General features: G+C 36.6%; 1 protein-coding gene across 1 annotated transcript; it reads right to left on the bottom strand.

Annotated features, from left to right (window-relative positions):
* Positions 1 to 2775: 2775 nt before the first annotated feature.
* LOC134651319 (uncharacterized) lies at positions 2776 to 26779 on the bottom strand. Its single transcript, XM_063506383.1, has 12 exons — positions 26371 to 26779; positions 21991 to 22147; positions 18883 to 19155; positions 18628 to 18745; positions 18081 to 18528; positions 17717 to 17959; positions 17061 to 17255; positions 16388 to 16577; positions 6524 to 6661; positions 5510 to 5696; positions 3982 to 4088; positions 2776 to 3086 (listed from the first exon to the last, which is right to left on the bottom strand). Exons 1-12 carry the CDS (start codon positions 26496 to 26498, stop codon positions 2796 to 2798), a joined length of 2475 nt encoding a protein of 824 aa, XP_063362453.1. The 5' UTR covers positions 26499 to 26779; the 3' UTR covers positions 2776 to 2795.
* Positions 26780 to 27651: the final 872 nt, after the last annotated feature.

Raw genomic sequence — 27651 nt, 5'->3', positions numbered from 1 at the left:
TAATTAATTGTTGAATGTATTGTGATATTATGCTGACAGATATAACGTTATAACAGTCCCAATGATAAATTGTATCCCTATAGTCCGCTAATGGTTAACCTTTTCGACGCCGTGTCAAACACAAAAGCTGTCACTCGGACGCCACGTCATTGAAATGTCTAAACTGAAATTGAACTTTATGCATATGCACGTAGGTCTATGTTGCTCTGTGGTCTGTGAATCGGTCTTTGGCGTTGAACCTACGGTGCGGATATATCGGTCATTGGCGTCCAAAAGGTTAATATAATACCTTCATGTAAGCCACGGGAGCGGGCCGCGCTGCTAGTCAAGTAATCATCATCAGAGTTACATGATGACTTCACTTGTCCTATTATACTTTCAGTGGAATGCCTTAAAGCCACTTTAGCATTTGGTGCAATTTAGTTTTAAATAAGTAAATATAATATGGATCTTGGCACGATGACAATGACTAAGTCGGTTGTATATTATTTTTGATGAAATGTAAACTATTTAAACACCTACATTCCAAACTTACTGTAGTCGATGTATTTCCGAATTAACTTACTCCGCTGCCGAACGGCGGTTTTTGTACACCTATAAATTAAAAGGCTATTTTCCGTCAAATGTAGTTTTTATTGAAATCCTGTAAAACATTAAAATGGTTCTAAAAAATACATAGGTATATGGAATTCGAGATTTTCAGTTCTTTGTATTAGGTTTGCCGCAGCATTGTTCAGGTAGGTGCTATCTGCTATATATACTAGTCTATAGACTAGTTTCCTCACAACATACAATAAGATGACACAAAGTATAACACTAAGTACTAATCACATTGTTGCCTGTATTGCATGCACTATTAGGAACCCTCTAAGTGCGTAAATAGTATAATATTTGTTGATCAAATCAATTATATTGTATATATCTTTGTCATTATATGTGAATTTCTTATTTTAGGACATTTACACATTACATCAATACCAGGCTCAATAAATACCTAGTCTACCATATATCAACTATTATAGACAAAAGAAATTTAGCCATAACTGTAAGGCTACAATTGTGCAGTGGGTAAATAGACTAAACCATTTTATTGCAGTAATTTCTTTTGACTACATTGTTTTTCCTAAACCTATTTATCACTATCCTATCAGTTATCACATATAGAAATATTATGCGAAAATTACGAAGAACTTGTAGTAAGACGCAATTAAGCACATCTATAGATATGGCTTATACTTTTTCATATTATCATATAATTTTTATAAAATTTTTCGTGACACATAAATAGTCATTATATTATTTAAAAAAAAATTGGACTGAACTTAACTGAACAACAATATACTTAAATACTGGTAAACATTTTTTACGCATTTGAATCATTAAATAAATCAATCTCTACATCTACACAACATACTTAAAATGCTAAGTGCAGAAACGGGCCAGTATTTAAAAATACAAATATAACCTTTTGATCACCGATCCAAGAATCGATCTTTGATAAAAAAATATTCCATTTTAATAGCAATACTCTTAAATTACAGACCGAGCTTTGCTCGGAAAACATATTAAAACTCAAAAATGCGCGTTTTCCCAGAGACAAGACCTAGCTAGATCGATTTTTCGCCCCCGAAAACCCCCATATAGCAAATTTCATCGAAAGGGGTCATCCATTTATTACATCACACGTTTAGTGGCTGGGAGGGGGTCAAGAAAATGTGACATATTGTGACATGGGGGAGGGGGGAGACACAAACTTTGTGACGTCACTTTAACTTCATCAGTAACCGAAAATGTATTTAAATTATTCTTTTCGCTGTACATTTAAATAACAAGTTTTTATAAAAGATAATCGTTTTTATTCGTTTAATTTTCTTTCCTAAGCAGTTTGGGTTATAAAATTACTAATATTTATATCGTCAAAAATATTTTGATAAAATATTAATAATACTTAGGTACTTACTTAATTCGATTTAGCGATTTCGTAGAAAAAATGTGACGTCACACTAGGGGGGAGGGTTTGCCAAATGTGCCCAAGTGTGACAAGGAGGGGGGGGGGGGGGTAAAAACCTAGAAATTCGTGTGACGTAATTAATGGATGACCCCAAATCATTAGAGCCGTTTCCGAGATCCCCGAAATATTATAAATAAATAAGCAAGAATTGCTCGTTTAAAGGTATAACATTACTGCAACATTACCTTTTAACCACTGACTTTTTGTCAAAATAAAAACTGATATTTGCAAAAGTACCTATTTGTTGTAACAGTGGAACATAACTTTGTGGAGGAGGTCGCTTTCACATTGGACGATAGGTGTTAGTGGTGGTCAAAGGATTACAGATAATTGTATGAAGTGACTTTCTCGAGCAAAAGCTTCCTGTCAGTTGTTAGTTCAACAGTGTTTTGGTAGAGAACGTCAACTACGTATATAGTTTGTAGGTTTCTAATAGACCCCGAAGGCTAATCCTATTGTCTATTGTTAAGAAAAACCGCTCGTGCCACGTGCCACAACCACCTGCATAAAAATCGGTACTTCGGTTACTGAGTGCCGGCGAGTCGAACGCTACAGAACCAGTCTAAAATGTGTCATCGAGATGCGTAACAAAGGCGCGTTATCGGAGAGCGCACCTACACTGGTTTTTTGAGCGTTGGACTAGCCCGCGCTAAGGTGCCAAATAGAATAATTAGGACCCTTTTTTGCAGGTAAGTAGCACGTGCGGTTTTACTGAACAATAGACAATAGGATAAGCCTTCGGGGTCTACTAGAAAGCTACAAACTATAACTAAACTGAGTATAATTAACTAGAATCCGTTCCGCTGGAGTTTTTGTCCGGGCTATGCGGCGGGGAGGGCTTCGGCGAAGTCTTGGGCGGGATCTGGTACGTCATGTGCATGTGGAAGGAGTCTCGCGCCTTCCTGGCGTTCTTGTAGGTGAGCGAGTTGGCGCGCGGCTTGCGGCGGGAGAAGTGCCGCTCCACCCACTTGAGCATCGCCAGCACCGAGTCCGTAGACGACAGGCGCCGCTCGGCCGACGTCTTGGTGATGTGCGAGGACGCGATGCGGAACGTGGCTGCCATACCTTTCAGGGCCTGCAATAGAGATGATGACACATGTTGAATTTTATAACAAAATCTAGTAAAATAGATAGCAAACGAGCAATTTATCACAATAATGTGGATATTAAAATAAAATATTGAAAAATTACAAAAATACAGGACCTGAAAGTTTCAAAATTTAAGTTTTTTTTAACTTCCAAAAACGATAAAAGTAAGGGTACCATTCGATTCCTTACATTTCCTACAAAAAAATATTATATAGCAACTACATAAACGCAATTTTCTTGTTTTATCCATACTACAAGATGGGCTCGCAGAGACCTTGACGTCACGTTCCCTTACCGTTTTCTTTAGGCCGTTTCGCGAGTGAAGTGCGACTGTCGGCCTTTGACTACAATTTCTGACTTTTGTGTTACTTTAATGCAATGGGTCCCATATAGACATTTGATCCTAAAAACAAACCCGATCGATTGATACCATAAATGAAAATTAGTCATGTAGCCTATTTATACTGTGGTTAGGCATTAACATCATACTCGTTCATAATAGATACGAGTCATTTTACAAGCCACTTCGAGATGTGTGAATAGGCCCAAACCGAAATTGCCGGAAAAAAAATGTTCTAAAGTAGGTATTTTAGTAAGTAAACAATAGTGTTAAGTATATCGTCAGGTGACAAGCAAAAGTCACTAAGTACCTCCACAAGTTCATAGCCATAGTGAACCATATGAAAGAAGGTTGGTTTTTGTTTAAATATTTTATAGTAATTAGTGACTTTTGCTTGTCACCTGACGATATTTTCTTTGACAATAGAAGCATTTTCCTACCGAGATAGTGGCTTAGATGAAAAACTAATGCAAACTCGTTTAAAATGACTTTGTACTCTTGTGCTACGGCTCAAAATCAAATGGCATAAAAGTGTACTAACCAGCATAGCGTCTTCATCGGTGTTGTCGTCACCGGCGTAGATGATACGGATGCGTTCGCTCCAGTCGAGCCCGAACGCCGTCCTCAGGATATAGATGGACGCACGACCTGTTTACAACACATAACTATTATAAAATATTCAGATTTAGGTACTACATGACGATCTGAGTATAGCATTATGTATGTTTATAAACTTGATTTATTAGCATTATAAGTTCAGGACACGATACTAAGTTTTACATGATATTATAAACGCATAACTATTACCAGGCTTCAAATCAAGAGACCACTAACGACATCTAGTGGCGAGTAGCGAGAATTGTTAACAAAGTTTGCCTACGTCTGTGTATTAATTAGGCGCTGAAATAAAATCAATATTTGTTTATATTTAATATAAATACCTAATAACACCTAATTATAAGTAACTCTGACGCATCCCTGCTATGAGCAAAAACAAAATTGGAGATAATTAAAGACCGGTCCTAATGTACCTGGTAAATATTTATTTTGTTTATCAAATATATGTACCTACTCGGTTTCGGTAATATCACTGGACGTTGTTTACGGTGGACCGCAAGTTTCTATGGAAATTCAGACAGCGCGAATAGATTGTTATCGTTAAAACGATTTGTATATTGGTTTCGCTTCGTTTTTATCGGATAAATTTCTAGGCTACCGGACCGGGATCCCCAGATCGGAACCGTATTAGATCCTCGTAGATATTGGATACTGTTTTGGAGACCTCGATTAGGAAGCCGAAGGGACGGAAAACCACGAGCCAGATAGTCGGACGACATGAGAAAGACGACAGGGTCGACCTGACATTGAACCGCCACATACAGAACAACATGGAAATGCATGAAAGAGGCATAGTTAGGTATATATTCAGCAGTGGACGCAAATATGCTAAGAAGAAGATATTGGACAACATTAAAACTTGTATACATTCTGGGGAGTGCGCACAAGAACTGCATGACCTGATCCCACTTTCCCCTTTCCATCATCGGACGTCCCAGGCGCGGGGAGCTAATGCACCCGTTCGTTGTTAATATTCAATTTGTCCGCACAAAACGATTCGCCTCGTCTTTTTTGGTAAGGACGGCTAGGGAATGGAATGCGCTCCCGTCATCTATATTCCCTGAGAAATATGACCTCGATCTCTTTAAAGCTAGAGTGAATAGGCTATTACTGAACCGATGAGCTCCATCTTAGACTCTGTCTTCACTTTCCATCAGGTGTAACTAGAGCCAATCGCCGATCAGTTTATTATTATTAAAAAAAAACTTGTGTCACAGAATACATAATAGTACTAAGAACAGAAGACTCACTCTCTAACAAAACGCGTCTGTTACGATCAGCACAGATATGGCCGCTAGGTGGCGACAGCGCCACGCGCGGCTTATGGCTTTCCCCAAAATCGGGGCCGGAACGGATGTACTTTTAGCTACCTGTAGCAAAGCGACGAAATCGCGAAGTGAGACACGCCTGCTTGTGTCAGCACCGGCAGACGGCAGCCGAGCAGTACTCACCCTTGTTCCAGGGCACGGGCGGCTTGGCCTCGATGGCGCAGTGCGCGTCGTGCGCGTTGAAGCCGGCCGCCGTGATGAGCGCCCGCGCGCGCTCCGCCAGCGCCGCGCGCTTGTTCACCGGCGTCTCGCGGAAGTGGAACGTCAGCAGGGCACCCTTGTTCTCCACCCAGGCGCCGTCTTTGCACACCTGTCGACGGGGAATATTATAGTTTGTCAAAGGACTGTCTTATTTCAAATATAGACAGAGCGGATCATACTATCTCTGTTTTACACTAGACACCCAAAAGAAAAGGATGAGTATTTGTTTATTGTGTTCCTATTTACCTACTGACAAATTGGTTTGATCAACTATATATTGCGGGACTTTACACTTTAACCTCGTCCTAAGGGCTCATTTATTAGACGATGGGAGGAGAACCTTTGCATTACATTGCGGGCTTTGATCGGTCGGTTAAATTGGACGTAACCAACAGTCCGCAATGTAACTAAAATCGCATACGAGTTCGCGCGCCGCCTAATTCAGCCCTAAGGCACAAAGGATATTTCTAACAGAATATGTAATTCTATTTTCTCCCATCTAACCGGCGATGTAAGGTTTTGTTAAAATTATGGACAGAGCACGAAGTACACATGTAGTGCATAATTGTATTCCTTCGTATTTTCTCGGAAACGTTCGTATGTATTTGTCGTCCTACTTCAATCAACCTCAGTCAGGCGTGTCTCACTCCGCGATTTCGTCGCTTTGCTACAGGTAGCTAAAAGTACATCCGTTCCGGCCCCAATTTTGGGGAAAGCCATAAGCCGCGCGTGGCGCTGTCGCCACCTAGCTGATTGTAACAGACGCGTTTTGTTAGAGAGCGAGTCTTCTGTACTTAGTACTATTATTTATTCTGTGCCTCAGTACTTTTTGTATCGAGACCGGCTGAAATAGCAAGACACGTTCGTACGTTTCCGCAAAAATACGAAGGAAAATAATTATACACTATCTGTAAGTGTTTTTTAGTTCCAAATTACCTGTTCCTGTAGAGACTTGAGCAGGTCGACGACCTTGCCCTGCATCTCCGTGGGCATGGGGTGCACGAACTTGCTGCCGTCGGGGTGCAGGATCTCCAGCCCATGGTTACCCGCGTACGTGATGCCTTCGATACCCACCTGGAACGCCATACAATTTAGGTAAGTAAATGTTGATATACTGTTAAAACTAACTTATGATCTCTTATTGTAACTTATTTTTACTCACAAGATCAATATCAATATCACAATTTCGCATTTTCTCAAAGGTTAGCTGGAAGAGATCCCTTTTAGGGATAAGTTCGCCTTTGTACATAACATTCTTATTTTTGTTTTGTTTTTGTCCGTTTTATGTAAACCTGTTTATGTGCAATAAAGTGACTTAATGTGTGCAATAAAGATACATACATACAATGGAATTAACATAGTTCAATATCGAACATATTAAAATGGACTCGGTTTTAACAGAATCGAAATACTTAGGTACTAAATTATGGAAAGTCTACTATCTACTATAAATTATTCTACTCCTTATTAGGTGGAAACAAATAATAATAATATGTATAGAATTTTATTCAGCTCACTGTGGGACTAGGTCGATTTGCGTAAGATTGTCCCATAAATTTATCCTTATTTTTTTGTACAAAAACTCGTATAAACTACACGTTTATCTAATAAAAAGCATACAGAATTCGTGTTTAGGTACATGATCAACAGGAAAATAAACATCCTTAATAGCCAAAATAGTTATCACCATCATAATCGAATTCTTAATCATCGTTCTAATTCATTAGTTGCAAGCGTTACTAATTTACCTACCGTCATATTGACTATTAGGCAATCGCTTCGAATATTAGAAAACAAACATGCTATCGGTGACCGGCCCCTTTTCATTGACTATTGACTACGCAAATATTACGTAACGTGTAACGTTGATACGCTTAACCAGGTTATAGTGTAAATCATTTGAACTGAGCTAGTTTACTCAAAGAGTCTTAAGAATACAATACTTACCATTAAGTGGTAAATCACAAATTAGTAACGTAGTAAAAACAGATTATAACCGCCATGAAAAGTTAGTGTAGATTAACGAATCTATTTCTTTAAACAATAGATTACAAAATACACTAACTAAATAATGGCTAAAATAACTTTTTTTGCATTTTACAACCCTTGACGCTCAAAAAGAATGCACTCTGTAGAAAAACGGCTATGGGATACCATACAATTTCATTATATTATCGGCTCTATAGTCTTATCATAAGAATAAAAATGCTTTGAGGGAAAAAATAACACTTCACACATTTTGCATTTAGAGATAGCAGATATGCCGCCAGGGTCGTACTCGCATTGTTACATTTGATAAGTGGTAAGATATTATCTTTTTAGACCATTTTAACCCTATTCAACAAGGAATAAGGTCAAAAATTCAATATACATGCAATGTAGGTATAGTACGGCCCTTCTGAGGTGAACTTTTCGCTTCAAACCTTAATCTTTCAAACAAAGGCCATTGTCTCTATTATCGCAAAACCGCTAGCTCCAGACTTAGCACGTGCCAGTACAACATTCATTTTGAAAAACAACCGGTATCGTCATAGTATTAAGGTTCAAATTTAATGTCACTGATATTCTAGATATTACGTTTTGGTAGTGTAGGACGATAGACCGCCCCGAAGCGATACGGCACTCATATTATTTTGATACTTAGTGTGGTGTTAAAAATGAAACGTGGTTATTTATGATAAAGCGTTGTATATTTGTTATATAGTAACAGCACCAGTCATGGGACATTTAAGAGGAAATTTGGAGTATTTGTGATATTTCCCTGATACCGGCAAAAGTTCTACCGCTTAGCGTGTTTAAAGATGAAAATCCTATCCATCTTTTATGTTTCAGGCGTGTTATATCAAAGATACTGCAATTAGTTTCCACATAATTTACAAATTAAAACTATGCCTTTTTTCTCCAGTCATGGACACCAAAGCTCCAGTAATGGTACCCCGGTAATAGACGTGGATCCAGTAATGGGCCCCCTATAATGGACATACCCTATCAGTATAAGATATTGGAACAGGGAATAAATTTTTGGCAAAAAACTAGTTATTAGTCATATTTGGTATAAGCTTTTATGTAAGAATGTATTTTTCTTTTCACAGCCAACTAATACTCATCAAGACAATTCTAACAAACCCAAACACAATAAGGTTGCGTTTATTACAGAGTTCCCATGGCCACCTCCTGTCTCCATCATGAGATCAGGTCCATGTTATCATAATATTGCATTGTCATCCGATTTGCTTACGTATCCAAAATTTCAACTCAATCGGAAATCCGAAAGTGGCTCAAATTCAACTTCCAAGATTTGAACCACACTAACTAACAGGCATGTTAAATAAATTTTTGTAAAAACGATATTAATTTTTTCTACTCCCGTACTTTTATTTGTCATTTAAAGGGTCGTGCACACACCTTTAAACCCCTCTCTTATAGTTGTCAAGACAAGTCTTTAGTCTATTCCCCAAAAAAGTATTTGTGCATACACGCAGTATCTTTTTGGCACTTTTACGATACTTCGTGTAATCACCACTTAAAAAATATTGTATGGAATACATTGTTGCCAACCTAATTTTAATTGTCATTTCTGCCAGATGAGTGAACCATAGACATGTTTTGGTCACATCATCATCATCATCATCAGTTTTCATCTTTATAGGGCTGTATCTCCTAAACCGTGCGTCGTAGCGCAAAAATAATCAAATTTTCGTTCCCCTTTGAATCCCGTAAGTAATATTTAAAAAACACGAAAAACAAAAAAAAAATTATAAAAAAGAAAGAAAAATGTTTATGGGTTGTATCTCCTAAACCGTGCGTAGTAGCGCAAAAATATTAAAATGTTCATTCCTCTGTAAGAAGCCCCTAATTACGAGTAATATAAAAAAAACACAAAAGAGAAATAATAAAAAAAAAACAAAAAAAAAATTATAATGCTGTATCTCCTAAACCGTGCGTCGTAGCGCAAAAATAATAAAATGTTCATTCCTCTGTAAGAAACTCCTAATTAATATTAAAAAAAAACACAAAAGAGAAATAAATAAAAAACAAAAAAAAACTTTATAATGCTGTATCTCCTAAACCGTGCGTCGTAGCGCAAAAATAATAAAATGTTCATTCCTCTGTAAGAAACCCCTAATTAATATTATAAAAAAAATAAAAAAAACAAAACAAAACTTTATAATACTGTATCTCCTAAACCGTGCGTCGTAGCGCAAAAATAATCAAATTTTCGTTTCCCTTTGAAACCCCAAAGTAATATTTAAAAAAACACGAAAAACAAAACAAAATAAAAAAAAAAGAAAGAAAAATGTTTATGGGTTACATCTCCTAAACCGTGCGTCGTAGCGCAAAAATAATAAAATGTTCATTCCTCTGTAAGAAACCCCTAATTAATATTAAAAAAAACAAAAAATATATATATATATATTTATAAGGCTGTATCTCCTAAACCGTGCGTCGTGGCGCAAAAATAATAAAATTTTCGTTCCCCTTAAGAATCCCACGCACTGAACAACCTATCACATTAGGACATTAAACAATCATCATCATCTATTCTTATTATTATTTCATTGCATTTCAAAGTAAGTGCTTGGTCGTAGAAAAAGTATTGTATGCAACGTTGTTTAACTGAGTCAAAAAATACTCGTGGCGTCTTTATTAACAATTTTCGGCTTCACGCCACTCGCCTTTTTTGACCCCTCTTAAACAACGGTTGCATAAAATACTATATCCGAAGTCCGAGAAGACTTCCTGACATAGTTCGTAACTACATTATACCTACTTCTGTATTATTTAAACATGAAATTACGCCATGGCAAGCATCATTATGTAAATTGTAAGTTATCCCATCATAGGAGGTATGCAGTTTTAGAGCTCCTATAATGGGATTGGGCAAAATACCATTATTTTTTATACATCTCTAGAGACACAAAATAGTGTGTTGTATACCTTATTTCATGGTAAATGCAATTAACAAAACACATTCTAGTTTACACCAAGTTATAATTAATTACAATTTAATATATGAACTCACCTCTCTTAGCGAAGTTGTTAAGAATTCTTACTAGTTATATTTTTCGGTGACACGACAACTTTTGGGTTGACGCCAATTTCTTAAAAAGTAACCGAAATTAATAAAAATTCAAACTTAAACAGCTCTATGACTCTTATTTATGGTAAAATATTGCCAGTGTTCATAAACTACTTTTAGATACTTATTTTAGAGGATTTGTGATTTTATGTCCCATTACCGGTTCCACGTCCATTATAGGGTCCATTACATTATAACAAAATCTAAGGTAATAATGTAAATTTAACACTACACTAAGTATCAAAATAATATGAGTGCCGTATCGCTTCGGGGCGGTCTATCGTCCTACACTACCAAAACGTAATATCTAGAATATCAGTGACATTAAATTTGAACCTTAATACTATGACGATACCGGTTGTTTTTCAATATGAATGTTGTACTGGCGCGTGCTAAGTCTGGAGTAGTGGCTTTGCGATAATAGAGACAATGGCCTTTGTTTGGAAGATTAAGGTTTGAAGCGAAAAGTTCACCTCAGAAGGGCCGTACTATACTTACTTCTAACTTATTTTGTAAGTAACTATTTGGCGGCTACGAAAACAAAAGCAGATAATAACATTGTTATAATACAATGCCATTATTAGTGCAGATAAGTGAACAACCTCAGTTCAAAAGATTTTTACATACCACTGTATGCGGTAGTATAATACAAGCGAGAACACATAAAGAACAAATATTTTTGTTAAAGTAGTACGTGATAAAGCGAGTCAAAGTTCGCCTGATATCTAATTGAGACCTTGCGGATTCTTAAGTGTAAGGCCTGAGTGGACGCTCGAGTTGGGCGTGTAGCGGGGCGGGGCGTGCGGCGTGCATGTTAAACAAATGCAAACGTATAGGAGCGGCCTTAGTGCACGCTGCTCAAATCACTTGGGAGCTCGACGCCACGCTGCACGCCCTGCCGAACGCTCCACTTCGAGCGTTCACTCGGGCCTTACACTAAGGCGTTCGTATATTCGCACCCACCGAGATGATTTTATTTGTTATTCCGTATCTCCAATCTCCAAAGCTGTTTGCTTTCCTTTGATGCTTTGCACGGGTAAACAATTTATTTAAGCACTTAATTTTTGCTCGCGTCAGGCGTGTCTCACACCGCGATTTCGTCGCTTTGCTACAGGTAGCTAAAAGTACATCCGTTCTGGCCCCAATTTGGGGAAAGCCATAAGCCGCGCGTGGCGCTGTCGCCACCTAGCCGCCATATCTGTGCTGATCGTAACAGACGCGTTTTGTTAGAGAGTGAGTCTTCTGTATACTAAGTACTACATATTATTTATTCTGTGCTCGCGTCGAGTCGCAGCTTCTTCCTATTTCCTGACCCCTGTTTCTCCACGCTAACAAGTATCTCTTGGCAATGTAATTTATCGTACTTTCTGATCCAAGAAGTATACATTAATTACCTTTTACTTATTTATTAACCCAGAAATGTACACGAAATTATATTATTGTCAGCTCTGAGTAGGTATAATGAAACGATATTTTTTTATTGATCTCTTTGTGAGTCGTGTGACAAATATTTAAAACTTAAGACGTCCGTTTCAGCGTATTTCGCGTGTTATTCAGATGTTTGTGCAAAGCAATAGAAAATACCAAAATAACTGTTCAAAATGATGATCGCTGTATTGTTAAAGTTACTCAATACCTAGCTTTAAAAAAATTTAAAGTCCTACTTGACAAGTATTTTTTCTTTTTAACTTTTCTTATTAAATAAGCTAGATGGCGAGTTTTTATTGATATTATAAGTCGGTAAAATGTCTATATGGGACACGTTTTATTAAAGTAACACCTACAAAATAATGAAATACAGTCAAAGCCTGACAATCGTGATATATGACGTGATAACAGCTTTTTAGTATGAAAACCAGAGTCGCCGACAAACTGGAACCTTTATATTTAATTTAGAAGTCATAAAAATAGTTTTAGTTCTGATTCTTTGAGGTTTTGTATTTTTTAAATCATTTCCATATTTTTCTGTCTAATTTGCGCGAGAGGGCTTGGGTTATAGTCGTCACGCTGGCCCAATGCGGGTTGAGGACTTCAAATACATCGTTGAATTTCTTCGCGGATGTATGCGCTATGCAGGTTTCCTCACGATGTTTTCCTTCACCGAAAAGCTAGTGGCGAATATCAAATGGTATTCCCTACCGTACGTAAGTTCCGAAAAACTCATTCTTGGTGCCAGGATTTGAACCCGCGACCTCCGGATTGAAAGTCGGACGTCATATCCACTAGGCCACCACCACACATATATATATTCTGTATAATCTGTCCAATTTATTATGATAAGGTTAAATTGCTCATTTTGTTATAATTCAACATGTGTCATCATTCCTATTAATAAGCAAACAGAAGTCAGTGAAATTGAACTACTTCATCATAAAAAGACATAATTCCAAAATTAACACCAGCACCGAACTTGTCGATTATGTATCTACTTGGATAACAATATTGGGGTCATTCTCTCATTTCGTGCAAATCGGTGAGATTCTCTCGATTTGTAATTTTTGTTTTAAATGGTAAACTTTTGAGTTTCGTCAATTTGTGGATTCATTTATTAACATTTTTCTGCTAAAGGCACCTTTGTAACGTTATTACTTTTCATTTAATAAGGCTACTGGTAATGAACTACGCGCTGGTAATGAATTCGGCCGAGATGGTAATTTTATCAGTGGACGGTAATGAAACAAACTTATGAAATCGAACATATTCTATGTATATAAGTATGTATTTATCTATATACGTATGTATATCGTCGCCTAACACCCATAGTACAAGCTTTGCTTAGTTTGGGGCTAGGTTGATCTGTGTAAGATGTCCCCCAATATTTATTTATTTATTTATTTATTTATTATTTATATAAAAAACCGTATTTCAAGAAAATTAACACCAATTAAAATCAACAATATTAAAAACATGTGTCTTAAGCACTGCGGAGATGATCAAACCGACTTGACATACACTTGGAGTTGACAATCTCAACTTATAATGTTCAAGCTAGATGGTACATTCACCATTTACTTATCATCATTATAAGTCGAGATTGTTAACCCCAAGTGTTTGTTAAGTCGGTTTGATCATCTGCGCACCATATCACATTAAACATAGTTTTCAAATTTTCAAAAATTAGCATAGACAAAATATATTTAAATCATTCGCGTTTTGTACCTATGTAATTTTTTTTTATCGTTTTAACCCTATAGTGTGGGGTGTCGTCGGATAGGTCTTTAAAAATAAATAGGAGTTTGCAAACAACATTTTTTGATAAAGTCAATCAATTCGGAAATAATAATTTAGAAAGAATAAAAAACGGTTATTCCTTCTAACTTTTGAAAAATCGATCCAAAAAATATGGAAAAAAATCATAAAAATAGTGCTTAATAAACTCATTCAAACAAAATTAAAGCGAACTTGATAAGTTAAGCCGTTTATGAGTTATCGCTAAAAGTCTTCCCTTCTTATTTTATTTAAAAGCCTGGCAAACCTTATTTGTGACCGGATTTTCGCAAGCAACCCTATAACCACATAATAGTGACCGGAAAAAGATAGGCAACCTAGTTGATTTATATTGTACAAGTTGTATACTTTCCATTGGAACTTATTTCGTTTGTCAGACAGATCGGTGAAATTTAAAGAAAAAATATTTTTTTTTCAAAAAATAATTAAACATAGTTTTGACCATATTTCTTTAAGCAACCCTATTTATTTATGTTCAGGAATATATTTTCTTTCATAATATGTAAGTTTCATCCGTCAGACATATCGGTGAAGGTCGACCATCTTAAACTACAAAGGCTCCCCGGTTGGGCTCCCCTATTATCATATACAGTTTTAAATGTTTATAACAACGTAATATTTATAATAACTAAGCCTCTTTCCATTAAATGCACTGCCTCGAATATATTATCATTACCTTCTTAAGTCATTCATTACCTTTCCCAGTAAAATTAGAAGGAAAAGAAGTGAATGAAACCGATATGAATGAAGTTTTGGAAGTTTTTGTCGCCTACATCAGTTGGCATCAGACCTTAATTTTGCAGAATAAACCATCTGAAAGGGGACACTAAAACACTTCATTACGTATAATTATAATAATGTACACTTGCTACTTACTGTATAAATCACGCGATGGCGATGAAGACTAACGAGAACCACACTCCTTCCCGACCCGAGAGATCGTATATATTTTCGCTAACAGCGGCACACGGGCGTCCGCTACGAGATCACGCGGCCAACTGACTGACGAACAATGTGTTGCATCGGCGGTAGGCGCTATATACCCTCGCTATATAGCAAAATATAGCTAATCTATTTCTCGCGTCGGTAATGAAGAAATTACTTGAACCATACACTTATAAGGCTGTATAGTTTTTATTATTTATTTCTAGCTTCTAATATTATACGATTTAAAACATAACTAAATAAGTCATTTATTGAACAAACAACGAATTTTCTATTTGTAGTATCTTAAGGTTAAAATGTAGGTCAAAGTTATATCTTCACGCGTTACATGTAGAGATGAATGAAAAATTTGGGTGTTAATTGTACATATAAAGAAAATACATATCTTTTTAGAATTGTTCATTGGAGAGACATATACTTTAGGCCCTATGTTACAACCTTGCATTAACAGATATTTGAAAACGCCACCACATTTTTGGTAAATTTCCGAAAACACCGATTTGCACGAAATGCGAGAACGACCCATTGGCTGTTTGTAATGCTTAAATTATTAAAACAAACTGTGTGTTTAGGTATTCATCAAGGTTATCCAACAGTTTTTGCACTTGCAACAATGGTTGATATTTTGATTTGTTTATGGGTTTGACAGCATAAGCCGCGATAACTTAGTGTTATGCAAAACTATATAAAATTTATAAACACGATCAGCCATGATCTATAAATTGACTTGTGCATTAAGTTGCATCGTGGTATCACTCTCCGTGGACATGGCATTTACGTCATAAAATAGTTCATATTTATTACACGAGTTAATTATTGCGATTAATTGGTAATTAAGTAGGCCGACACTTTTGTTTGCTCGGTACGATCGAATATGTGGGTTCTGAGAAAGATAAACTGTGACCTCTATCCTCAGTAGTACGATAGATAATTGTTCGATTTTATTTTCAATATTGTTCGAACATTAACTCGTACCTATGCCACTGTCATTCTTAAGTGTTTACCGCCGCCTTTATTATCCAGCCAAACTTAATTACCTACTGTTAGTTACTACTCATAACGATTACCTATTGAACTGTTTAATCCGCAAACTATTTTAGTTTACGTGAAAAAAACAAGGCAATTATTCAGTTTACTTTATAGTCATTTAGTCTCGAACTTAAATGAGTACCCACCTATTGGACTTAATTTAGTCAGATCTGACCAAACTCAGGATAGTCAGGATACACAAAAAGCTACCAATTTAGTCTATATATCTATCAATTTAATCTCTAACAATTTAGAAATTACTGAGTTCGAACGAGCGAGGAAGGAACTAGGTAATAAGTGTTGTTGTAATTTGACGACAAGTATATATCTTAACAGTTACAGCATATTGATAGCGATCTAGCGAATTCAAAACAGTGGCAGTCATCTGATTTTGTATTCATTATTCCAAATATGTGGTACGTCAAAAAAATCGATTCTGTTTCTAAAGGTGTTGCCGTCATGTCAGTCTAAGTGCCGGGTGGGCGTCGTAGATAGGAAACCCAGTATCTTCTAATCACCATATTTTTAACGTTATCCACGTTTCTGCCAGAGACGATGGCGATGTAGACGTCGGACATGTTAGACAGTCTCTGCAGCACGTGTTTCGTTTCTAACGGAAGGGTCGCGAGGTCTGGATGCGGCGCGATAGGCGCCAGCGTTCCGTCGTAATCCAGAAGAAGGGCAAGTTTTTGAGTGTAGCCGATGTATCTGTAAAAAAAGACATTGTCATATAGAAATCCATCTTAGGCTCTGTCTTCACTTTCCATCTGGCGGTGTAGCATGAGTTGCGTTCTCGCGCGCGAGTCCATACTTGAAGTCGCGCTAGCTAGATGTATGGAGTCGCGCGCGAGAACGCAACTGATGCTAGACCGCCAGGCGTGACTAGAGCCAATCGCCGATCAGTTTATTATAAAAAAAAATGAAAAATATATTCTTGGTAAGTAAACAACTACGAAAGCAGTACAATCTAACAGTCTAGATTGTCTAGAAGTGTGCTTTTATCAAATCAAAGCTCACGTTGAATTAAAGTACCGTTTCAGACGTCGAGAAAAGTCATTATAAAACATCGAAGAGATCTTATGGCATCAGAGCAAATGCCCAACTTTATCTGTAGGTTGAGACAACAGGAAGCAGGAGTAAAAAATAGGAGTAAGTTCATTCAGCTGTGTACTTACGTATGAAAGTACTTACTTGGAGAGGTATTCGTCGAAGTCGTCAATGGAGAGCGGTTGCATGGAGGTTGCTCCGATGTCATCAGCTTCTTCCTCGAGCGAGTCCATGGCTTTGAGGAAGTTCTTCATCCAGTTGTCGACATCATTTAGCTGTTCGCGATGCCGCAGGTGGTTCATGCGGACTGTACGCTCGTCCTCGTCCATTATTAACGCTCTGTAAGTAATAGTATGTCCAACCTTTATTACTTATAATACAATGTATTTTAACTTTGAAGCGAACACTGGAATTCGGAAATTGTAATTTAATTCATGCAAAAAATATTATATTTATAGCTAAACTAGCTTCTGCCTGCCACTTTGTCTTCATGTACCTAATGATGATGATTGATAAACACTATTAACCTATATCCTTCCCCGGGATTCGGGAAGTTCTCCAGCGATAATGCATTGTCCATCTTAAATCCATGATACTCATATGATATTGATCTGTTTACCTATATAATACCTACCGTTAGCACAGAAGTTATTTTGAAAACTTAAACATCAAACATAAATAAAGTAAAGGTGAAGGCCATATCCGGCAGTGGAGCCATATCATGATGACAAAAGGAAAACCGTTTAAAAACACAAACCGGTTATACATTTTGGCTTTATCAATAAATTAACAATGTTTACCTGTGAATAACCTCGGCGGCGTCATCCAACTCGTAAGGATTGCAGATCAGCGCCTCGTGCATCATCTCCCCGGCGCCGGCGAACGGCGACACGATCAGCACTCCTGGGGGCTTCTTGATCTGGCAGGCCACGAACTCCTTGGCCACCAGGTTCATGCCGTCGCGCAAGGGGGTGACGAGGGCGACCGCGGCGTCGCGGTAGAAGGCCGCAAGCTCATCTTGACCGACGCAGCCGTAAATATATCTGATAATAAAAAAAACTCAAGAGTTAATTTAGTTTAAAAACTTGGCTCGTGATAAATACAAGTAGGTACAACAGGATAAGCAGATGTATTCAGGTTCCGACAGACTATAGAAAAACTTACCTAATAGGGGACCAGTTAGGCGTGGTAAATCTGCCGTTGATTCTACCAACTAATTGATCCATTTCTTCTTTTAAATCTTGATATTCCTTTACATCAGTCCTTGAAGGAACTGAGATTTGGAGCAACACCACCTTTTCGATGTGTTCGGGATGCTTCTCTAGTAACCTTTCAAAAGCTTTGAGTCTGTGCACTAATCCTTTGGTATAATCCAGTCTATCGACTCCTAATATAACTTTTTGGCTTGTAGAGAGCACTGCTTTTGCGTTTTGGGCCAACTGAACGAATCTGTCGAATGGCACGCCAATGGGTAGAGGGCGAACGCAAATGGTACGGCCTCCCAATTCGACCAGCAGATTTTTTCTGTCTACACGACAACCCAAATTCCTTTGACAACAGTCTATGAAATTTAAACAGTAGTCTGTTATATGGAATCCCACCATATCGCAACCTGTCAACAAACATGACATCACGTAAGTTTCATCATCACATCAGTATGCACTCCGGAGATTATCTGAATGTGTAAATATCGGAAGTTCTTCACACTTACCCAAGATGCCCTGTAAAACTTCATCAGACCACGGGAACAGCCTGAAGATATCCCATGGAGGGAAAGGTATGTGTAAGAAAAATGCTAACTTGCAGGGGAGATCATTTTCTTCGGCTAGCTGTAAAGAAACAAATAATTACTTAACACCCAAGGCCACAGTATATTGAGGACAGTGTAATGTACCTACATACAAGTCAAAGTGGTAAATAGTAAAAAATAACATCAAGGTATGATATGGACGTTAGGTGTACCAACCTGTCTAATCCAATTAGCAGCCAACATGAGATGGTAGTCATGAACCCACACAATGGGCGGAGAACCATTCTTCTCATTGCTCTGCTTCAGCAGCCGCAGCGCATGAACGGTCTTCTCGGCGAATTCTTCGTTGCACTTGATGTAAGCCTTCCAGTGGTCTGCGATGAAGGTGGCACGGTCCGGCATGGAGTGGAACAAGGGCCAGAAGGTGCCGTTGCAGCAGCCATTGTAGTAGCTGTCGAAGAGCTTCGGCTCCGCGCGGATGGGTACGATCTGAGAATAACGTTGTGGGTGGGTTAAGGCTATTAAAAGGTTTCTCCTATTACGTAGCTTAGCTTTAGTGGTGTCACTTGGCGCCTTTCAGGAACCATTGGTTGTAGGACAAGGTCTTGGACAGATCATAAGGCATATTATGAAATTTGTTTCGGCGTAGGTACCTACATATTTACGCAACCTCGTTGCTATGATCGGTTTAAACTAGTTTAAAGGATCAGGCACTTTTCCAGTACCGAAAGCATAATATATTAAATATTAGGTGTGTTACCTATACTAACCGTACATACTATTCCTTTAGTTTGCATAGGTATCTACAAATCGGGTAAATTTTTGAAGAGGGTGTTTTTTCGACATTTGTATGGCAATTTTTTATTTTTGGAAAATTAAATTTATAATCATCGTTTTAGCAAGGATTCTTAAGAACAAAAAATATGGACGTTTAAAGATCTACATTTGTATGGCACTATTTAGCAATTTTTAAGGCGCTTTTGACATGTATATGGCATTTTTTCGACATTGTATGGCAGTATCAACATTTTTATGTCATTATTTATTAATTTTGTGGCATTTGTAAGACCCTGATGACATTTGTATGACGCCTTTTCGACATTTGTATGGCACTATGTCGACATTTGTACGGTCAAAATAGCCGTACAAATGTCACCATATGAATGTCGCCAATAATATTTTTTGGCCAAATTTCTTACACAATATAACCGATTCACTTATTTATTTTACTATATATTTTATAACTACATTTGCAACCATTATTATGAAATACACATTTTTATTTCGACTGTGTATCAACATATGAAGCGTCCATACAAATGTCATTGTAGTCGTAGCAAAATATATCGAAAGAGATTCTTACCTGTTTTTACATAAATAAAACTGTTTCCGCGTGCATAAGTACTTAATGGTGATCGACGCCCAACTAACCGCACTATTGCGTCGTAAATTTAATCTCGTTATTCAATAGACAAAGAAGATTTTGGGGGGTATCTTTAGGTCATAACAAAACAAGTGCCGCGCGGGACAACGATAAAAAGGCTTCCCTTGTTTTATTAAATAACGCATTAAATTATCGAAGTGATTAAATAAATTCTCTAGAAAATGCTCTTTATAAAAATATAAAGCTACTAATAATACGTTGCCTACATCCAAAGTTATGATTTTTATTATTGGGCTATGCCGCCACTGGGACACGCGAAAAACGGCAAAATTCGCCGTTTTTGGACCTTCGAATGCGATTTTCTCAGAAACAAATAATATTTAAGGTACAGTAGACATTATTTTTAAAGTTTATAATACACTGAATGAAAATATATACATATCTAGTGTTTAAGTCCTATGGACTTCGAGTTTTAGCTGTGGGACAGCAACAAATGCCTATTTTAAAATTGACCCACTTACTAGAATACTCGTAAAGTAAATGGCACAGATATTCGTACGATAAAGGGCATTGTGTTAATTATAAGTACCTATCACCTCGGTTCAGTTCACAAGTTTGCATCCATTCATCAAGTTTTAGTGCCTTTGAGGCTTATTTGAACGTATAAAATAATAAAACACTCAATTACAATAACGACGTTTAGTTGCTATCACCTATGAGCGAGCGTGTAATAAAATAGAAAGATAGCACTTAATTAAACAATAATATTATATCGAGAGTTATAAAAGTTTATTTTTGTAGATTAATAGGAACCTATCTACTTTTTTCCGCTACATCATTGTTTACAATGGAAACGTATGGATGTGTAAAATTTCTTTTGGACGTTGGTATGCTCTCGTTTGAAATAGTTATTTACGATACAGGTGCGGAAAGTAACAATTTTTTAATCGGATTCAAGACGCAGTACTTATATTTTCTAGAATTCTAGCAATTCGTTTCGTTCCTTCCTCTAAGAAAACATTGTTTAAGCAATATCAGTAATTAGCAGGACGCCATCAGTGACATTTTAAAATAATTACCTACAATTTTGTAAAAATTATTAGAAGCAATAGAAAAATGCATCACGTCATTTACGACAACGACGTAGGTTTAAAACAATGACAGTAAAATCTAAAAATAGAAATCACATTAAGTACTTAATGTTAATCTAGTCTGGCCATATTGAGAAAAATAGAAAATATATAGGTAGGTAGGTATTTAGAAAGACCGAGTGTAGGTAGAGCTGTAGAATTAGGATAAGACATCGTTATGATGATGACTACCATACGATTGTTCAACAAGTGTATCGACTTCCGCCGGTCCATCAAAAGGAGTGAGGTAATAAAGTCAGCCCGATCATGAAATTGGCAGGTGATTTTGATTTGGCAGGCCACGGACGCCGCACGTGATTCAAGGCCAGTTGAATCACTAAGCTGATTGCGTTTTAACCAGACTTGTGCATGTTTACTTTAATTAAACAGTACTTATCCTTAAATTAAAAACAGATAGAGTTAGTTACTTCTCCAATACACAATAATCATCAAAGATTTAAATCACACCTACCTATCTATATTTATTTATTATTATATTTTGAATAATTCAACTTACCAAGCTAAGTTGGCAGCGATTTTGATATCCCAGACTGTGCAAATGTTATTTTAAACGTCAAATTTCTATGAAATTATGACGTCTAAATAACTAGGTAGGTACTTATATCATATTTCTGAATAGCTTAACAAACGTTTAAATCCTACTTAAATGTGTTGAAAATAAGGGTTTGGAAAAGGTATTAGAAAATAGTATTTTCGGAGGAATGGCACCTACTTTCGTTCCGAATCAATTCAACCAAAGACTAAAAGCCCCTATGTACAATTTTAAATATCATGAATTCCAAAATTTACCTTTTTTGAAAGCAATCCAGCGGTAGGAGTCTTGTCATTGGGATCCGACTCGGGGATCTTCTCGTTGGGATCCTCTAGATGGATGCCAGGCCAGCCCACCCACAGGCCGCTGCAACGGATCACCACCGGAGCCACCGCAGTCACCAGCCCTCCCGCACTGTGAACCAAAATTAATTATTAAAAAAAGGAAAAAAAGTAATTTAACCACATTAAATAAATACTTAGGTACCTAAAATAACTATTATTTAAGACAACGTATTTCGTAAAACAATGATTCGTTAGCCCAGGTTAGGGTTGCCAACTGTACTACATTATATAGTATTGTACTTACTATATTTTGGCTCTCTGTACTATATAATTTTGGAAAAATATATAGTACGCTAAAATACTATATTTCCGATTAAACGTATTTTACGCTTATGTTTAGTATTTTATCTAAAAGTACTATATTTTTTTGAAATTACTATATTTTGGATGCCTTATTCTGGAAAATACTATATTCCACCAAAAAATTGTTGGCAACCCTAGCCCAGGTCCAGGTCGATAGTCAGCTGTTATTTAATTTCAACATGACATAATACCTACTTACATATCGAGTTCGTCTTTAGTACATTAAGTAAGTTATTATTTTGTGCAATAAAAATGTAAATAAATAAATAAAATAAGTGCCGAATAACTGGGTAATTTACCCTACAATTGCATACATAGGTACCTATTTACGATTTTTTATGTGAACTTAACGTCATGAAGTAATTATTCGGAATTAGGTAGGTAGTCCTCTTGATAATAATTGTTTAATCTTTACATTTCTTAAGAGCCCATCAACGTGCACACTAGCGCCACTGCTAAATAATCGTGATTATTTAAATTTTAAATTCAACGAAATAATTATATTTAAAAAAGGGGGCCGCTACGTACTGTGTCTTGTATTAAAGTACCTTTTGAATACATCAAACTAGTTTCTATGATGCTGGATTCGTCAATCTATTCGTCCAAAGTTAAAACAATAACAAAAGATTAGATAAATTCATAATAAAAGTTTAGCAGGAACGTTACAGCGAACCCCGCACTAGGCATGGCCTGTATCGCGGGGGTCATGATCATCACGACTTACCAAAAATAAAATTTATAATTATACTAAACATAAGAATAGGAATTATTTAGGAAAGAGAGAGGAGTGTGTACTTGCTTAAATGTGTAAGCTTGTTGTGAGGAGGGAGTGAAAAGTGTGTGAATGAAAACTAAGAATGTGATGAGTGTAAAAGTTTGTTAGATTTAAGTGTGTTCGAGCGTTATGTAAAACTGAAACTGAACTCGAGGAGGAATGAAGAAGTAATCCTATGAGAACGTGGAGTTAGGAGTCACTTGGGAAGGATTCAGAATTTCTTCTGATTCGTCGAAGTTCCAAGACTTTAGCAGGTTTAGTATACGAATTTTTGCCTCATTTACGTTACAGTGCCTAATGTCACAAATTTTAACTACTTTATTGTAAATGTGCGGGAAGAGAAATGCCGAGAAGCGCTGCGCAAAAGAAGTGAGAACACGAGGTTTAGGGATACTGTAAACTCTACTTGAAGTGAGCGATTGATGTTCCGGCAGACGACTGGCCGTTTTTGTTTTGAGTTTATAGAGTGACGAATTCAGCAACATAGAAACTAGTTTGATGTATTCAAAAGGTACTTTAATACAAGATACAGTACGTAGCGGCCCCCTTTTTTAAATATATTTCGTTGAATTTAAATAATCACGATTATTTAGCAGTGGCGCTAGTGTGCACGTTGATGGGCTCTTAATGGAGAGAGGCCAGCTTATACTTATACCTATAGTTGTCTATTAAGAGCAATAAGGCTTATCATTATATAAACAAATTAAAATAAATCTGTTATTTGACGCACACAGTGATGCAAGGATTAGTCATTATTACAAATTGTAAACATAGAAGATGATTATAAATTATTTACACATCCAATCGAAACAAAGTTGAAAGAACCTTAATAGCCTAAATATTCAAGGAATATTCTCAAATGAATCAGATAATATTTGAAGGATATTTGACCTACGTTCATAAATAAATAAATAAATGTTTATATGTTGTTTTTCTTTAGGTACCAAATTAAATTGAGTAAGTCATGACAGGATAATTATCACGCATTTTATTTATTTATTTTATTAGTCAAGTAAGTAACAGCATTAAAGTAAAACCAAGGCACTGTGAAACTACAAAATAAAATACAATACAAAGAAACAATACATATACACGAAAAATTAATTGATATAATCATTAATGTTATCATTGCATAAATAATAAATAAACTGACGTAATAGTTAAAACTGGAATGAAAATGCTATTTAGGAGCACGGCAGTGCTTCCGCCAAGTCAAACAAAAACAAACATAAAAAGGGATAACTTAGATATGTTATGCCTTTTTATGTTTGTTTTGTCCCTATACGATGCTAAGTATCCGAATAAAAAAAACTTCAATCATAATATCAACTTTCGGGAAGAATTTTTTTGTTTTTCTAATAAGACCTAGACCTGACATAAACAAGTATTTTAAGACGAAACAGGAGCTGAGATTTAAAATATTTTAGGTAAATATACCCGTCTCGCTAACGGAAGCGGTTCCTAAAACTAGTGCGATAAGGACAAGGCGAAAAATCCTGCGTAAAAATCTCAAAAATCGAGGTTTCGTACTCGACTGTTTCCTCCTCCAAAACTTAACCAATCGTAACCAAATTTGGAAATCTAAATGGTTATGAAATTATCTGTGTCGGACCGTTTTGCTTTTTTGGCTAATTGATATCAGTTTTTAATGCCACGCCTCTCATTGCGGCATAGTCAATTAGGCCATTTTGGCCATTTTTGAAGGGCTCTAGCGCCTTAAAAAACAAAAATATCAAAAAAAGCAATATTGACAATATTAATCTGTGTTGAAAAAATCATTGCTCTAGCTTCAAACCCCACGGAGGAAACAGTCGAGTACGTTTGTATGGAGAAATGACCACTCCTGTTGCCTCTTAAAACACTCCCTTTTTATCTTATTTTAGCTGTAACGACACGTTAATTAGGTCACGGTCTTACGATCAAAACGACGATTTCTGAACTGCACACGATATAAATACTTAGGAGAAAAGTCAATGATCCGTGAGATATAAAATAGTTGCAAGTTGCGAGGACAAGGCCAGCTAGTTATTAATGTGTAGTGTAAACGAAGTTGTTGAACTGATGATACGGGTGACACGGGTCCAAGAACTTTTCAGGTACTTATACGGATTTTTTAATCCGGCACTTTAATTTTAATAACGCAGCGTAATTTTGATTAATTTTAATTTTATTGCCATATGGTTATTTAAATATTTAAATATATAGGTAGCGTTGCACAGCACCAAACAGTAAGTACTCTCTCACCAATAGATATTCATTTGGCAAAATGTGGATATGTATATATGACTATAGGTATGCATAGGTATAATACTTATAGGTATACTGCAACCATCTATACCTATTATAATATTTATAATTATCTAGGTAGTAGATACAGTAAAGAAAAACATTACATATTATTTCAGTTGTATTGTATCCAGGTGCCATGGATGTGGCGACCTTGTTCAAGTACAAGGTTGCCGCCATTATTTCCAAATGACAACAAAAGTCGACTTTTTACTGAGCAACTAACCCAGTATTACGTATCGCAAACGAGCAACCTTCTGAATTTAGCCGGGTTACACGGTACTTATCGAAATGCCGGCTCCCTCCGTAACAGCTGACTATGTTGTTATACAAACATGTAAAAATTACGTAATAAAGTACTATTCAACTATATTCGAGAGGTATGTCACCATAATTCCCTGCGTAATTCCGTGAAGTATTCGGGAAAAGTCGAGAACAAAATATTGCGGGGATATACATATAAGGGGCCATGGAAACGACCGAGCGTTCTAGAATGACCCCCTACCCCTGCGAGACTCCCTGCCGCACGTTGTATAAGTTCTTGTGTGTAAATTGTAAACTTATGGTAAATTAAATTCCATAACTGAATTATTTTAATAATAGGTACTTTATTTTAAGGTTATCGTTGCTACCCATAGGTTATTTATTAACTAATAATATAATATAATTTGCTTTGTTAAGCAGAGTAGGAATATTTAATGAGTCGAGCGATTAAAACCGGTCTTAATTTATTTCTAGAAACATACTTGTAGGTCGGCCCTTTGACAGCGGAAGGTGTTTATTTTTTTTTGTTCAATAATAAGTATAACTTAGCGGTGAGTTAACATACAATTGCGAATTGATAAATATTGGGTAAGTACGTAATAGATAACATCAATATACATGTATATCACACTAAGGAGTAATTATCGGTTTCATAGTTTATTTACCTGGCTTTCCTTTCCAATTCACCGGTTTTCTCATTTCTCTTCAAAATAAATGGCAATCTGTTTGACACGACGATCATACTGCCTTTGCTGTTGCACGCCGACCGACTGACACTGTTTGTTCCACTCATATTGCTTTCGGAAGTCCCTGTTCACGACCAATCACAGAAAGGCGTGTAATACGCACGCGCCACCGAAACGGAGCGATATTCAAATGCAAAACTGTACACTATTCGATCATTTCGCTAAACATCTGGAATGATAAGAAAATGCGTCCCGCGTTGATGTTTTGAGTTAAATATACATCATCGACGGTGACCGGAGGCAGACTGTTTCTTTTGTGTGCGTCAGTGGCCTTTATAGACTTGGCGCGTCGCATCTCGTAGGGCGAAGTTCTGCGACGGAGGTCCGGCAGCAGTCGAGGGGTTATCGGTCTGACCTGGTCGCCGGGACGAGGGCTGTCTCAACTCTTCTCAACGCAATACTTGATATATAGTTGATATATGTAAATTCTTTACATTTTTGCGCTGGTTTAAAATTTGTTGGAAAAACTGTAGACGCACGTTCCTTCTGCCTCCTTTGTTTATGTAAAGTTCAGAATACGTCATGATGACCACCCACGATGTAACCAGTAGTTCATTTTATTAAATTTATGAATATTTCATGCATTTAAAGAAGACTAGTTGTTTTAGTTAGGTACCTACTTTGTTTTGTATGCGTGCCAAAAGGTATTATAGGTACATAATATATAACTACCTATTTTCTATTTTTCATTTAAAAAAAAAAGAGTAAATAAGTGCCTTAGTTTCAAGAGACCGATAACATGGACATCAGCGATGTTACGTATTTCTTGCACATTAAATTTTAAATTGTAACCCATTACACCCCGTTACAATGTAAACCTGTGTTGTGTACAATAAAGTGATTACTACTACTACTACTACTACTACAATCCTATATCCATTCTAACTGTATTGATTGGATTCATCTTTCATTCTTTCAGTCTCAATTTAATCCCATTTCAGTCGAATCATTGCAAAAATCGGTAGGTATTTTTTGGAACTTCTCGGTGTTCCTATTTTATTTATTTGTCAAGCTTTTAATTTTTCTAACGTGCGATAACCACATACTTAGTTATATAACTTAAAATATAGGTTGATAAACCAACGACGTCGCGACCGGCATTGATAGGTCCGCAGATGTTTGTCTCTCTTTCTGTATGTCACGGCCGTCGGTACAATATACAACAGGCAGATACCTAACACATCGTCTAATAATTAATAT

This window comes from Cydia amplana, chromosome 1 (assembly GCF_948474715.1).
Source record: "Cydia amplana chromosome 1, ilCydAmpl1.1, whole genome shotgun sequence".
NCBI lineage: Eukaryota > Metazoa > Arthropoda > Insecta > Lepidoptera > Tortricidae > Cydia > Cydia amplana.
Note: the sequence above shows the minus strand (reverse complement) of the source record. Positions and strands in the feature narration are given on the sequence as shown.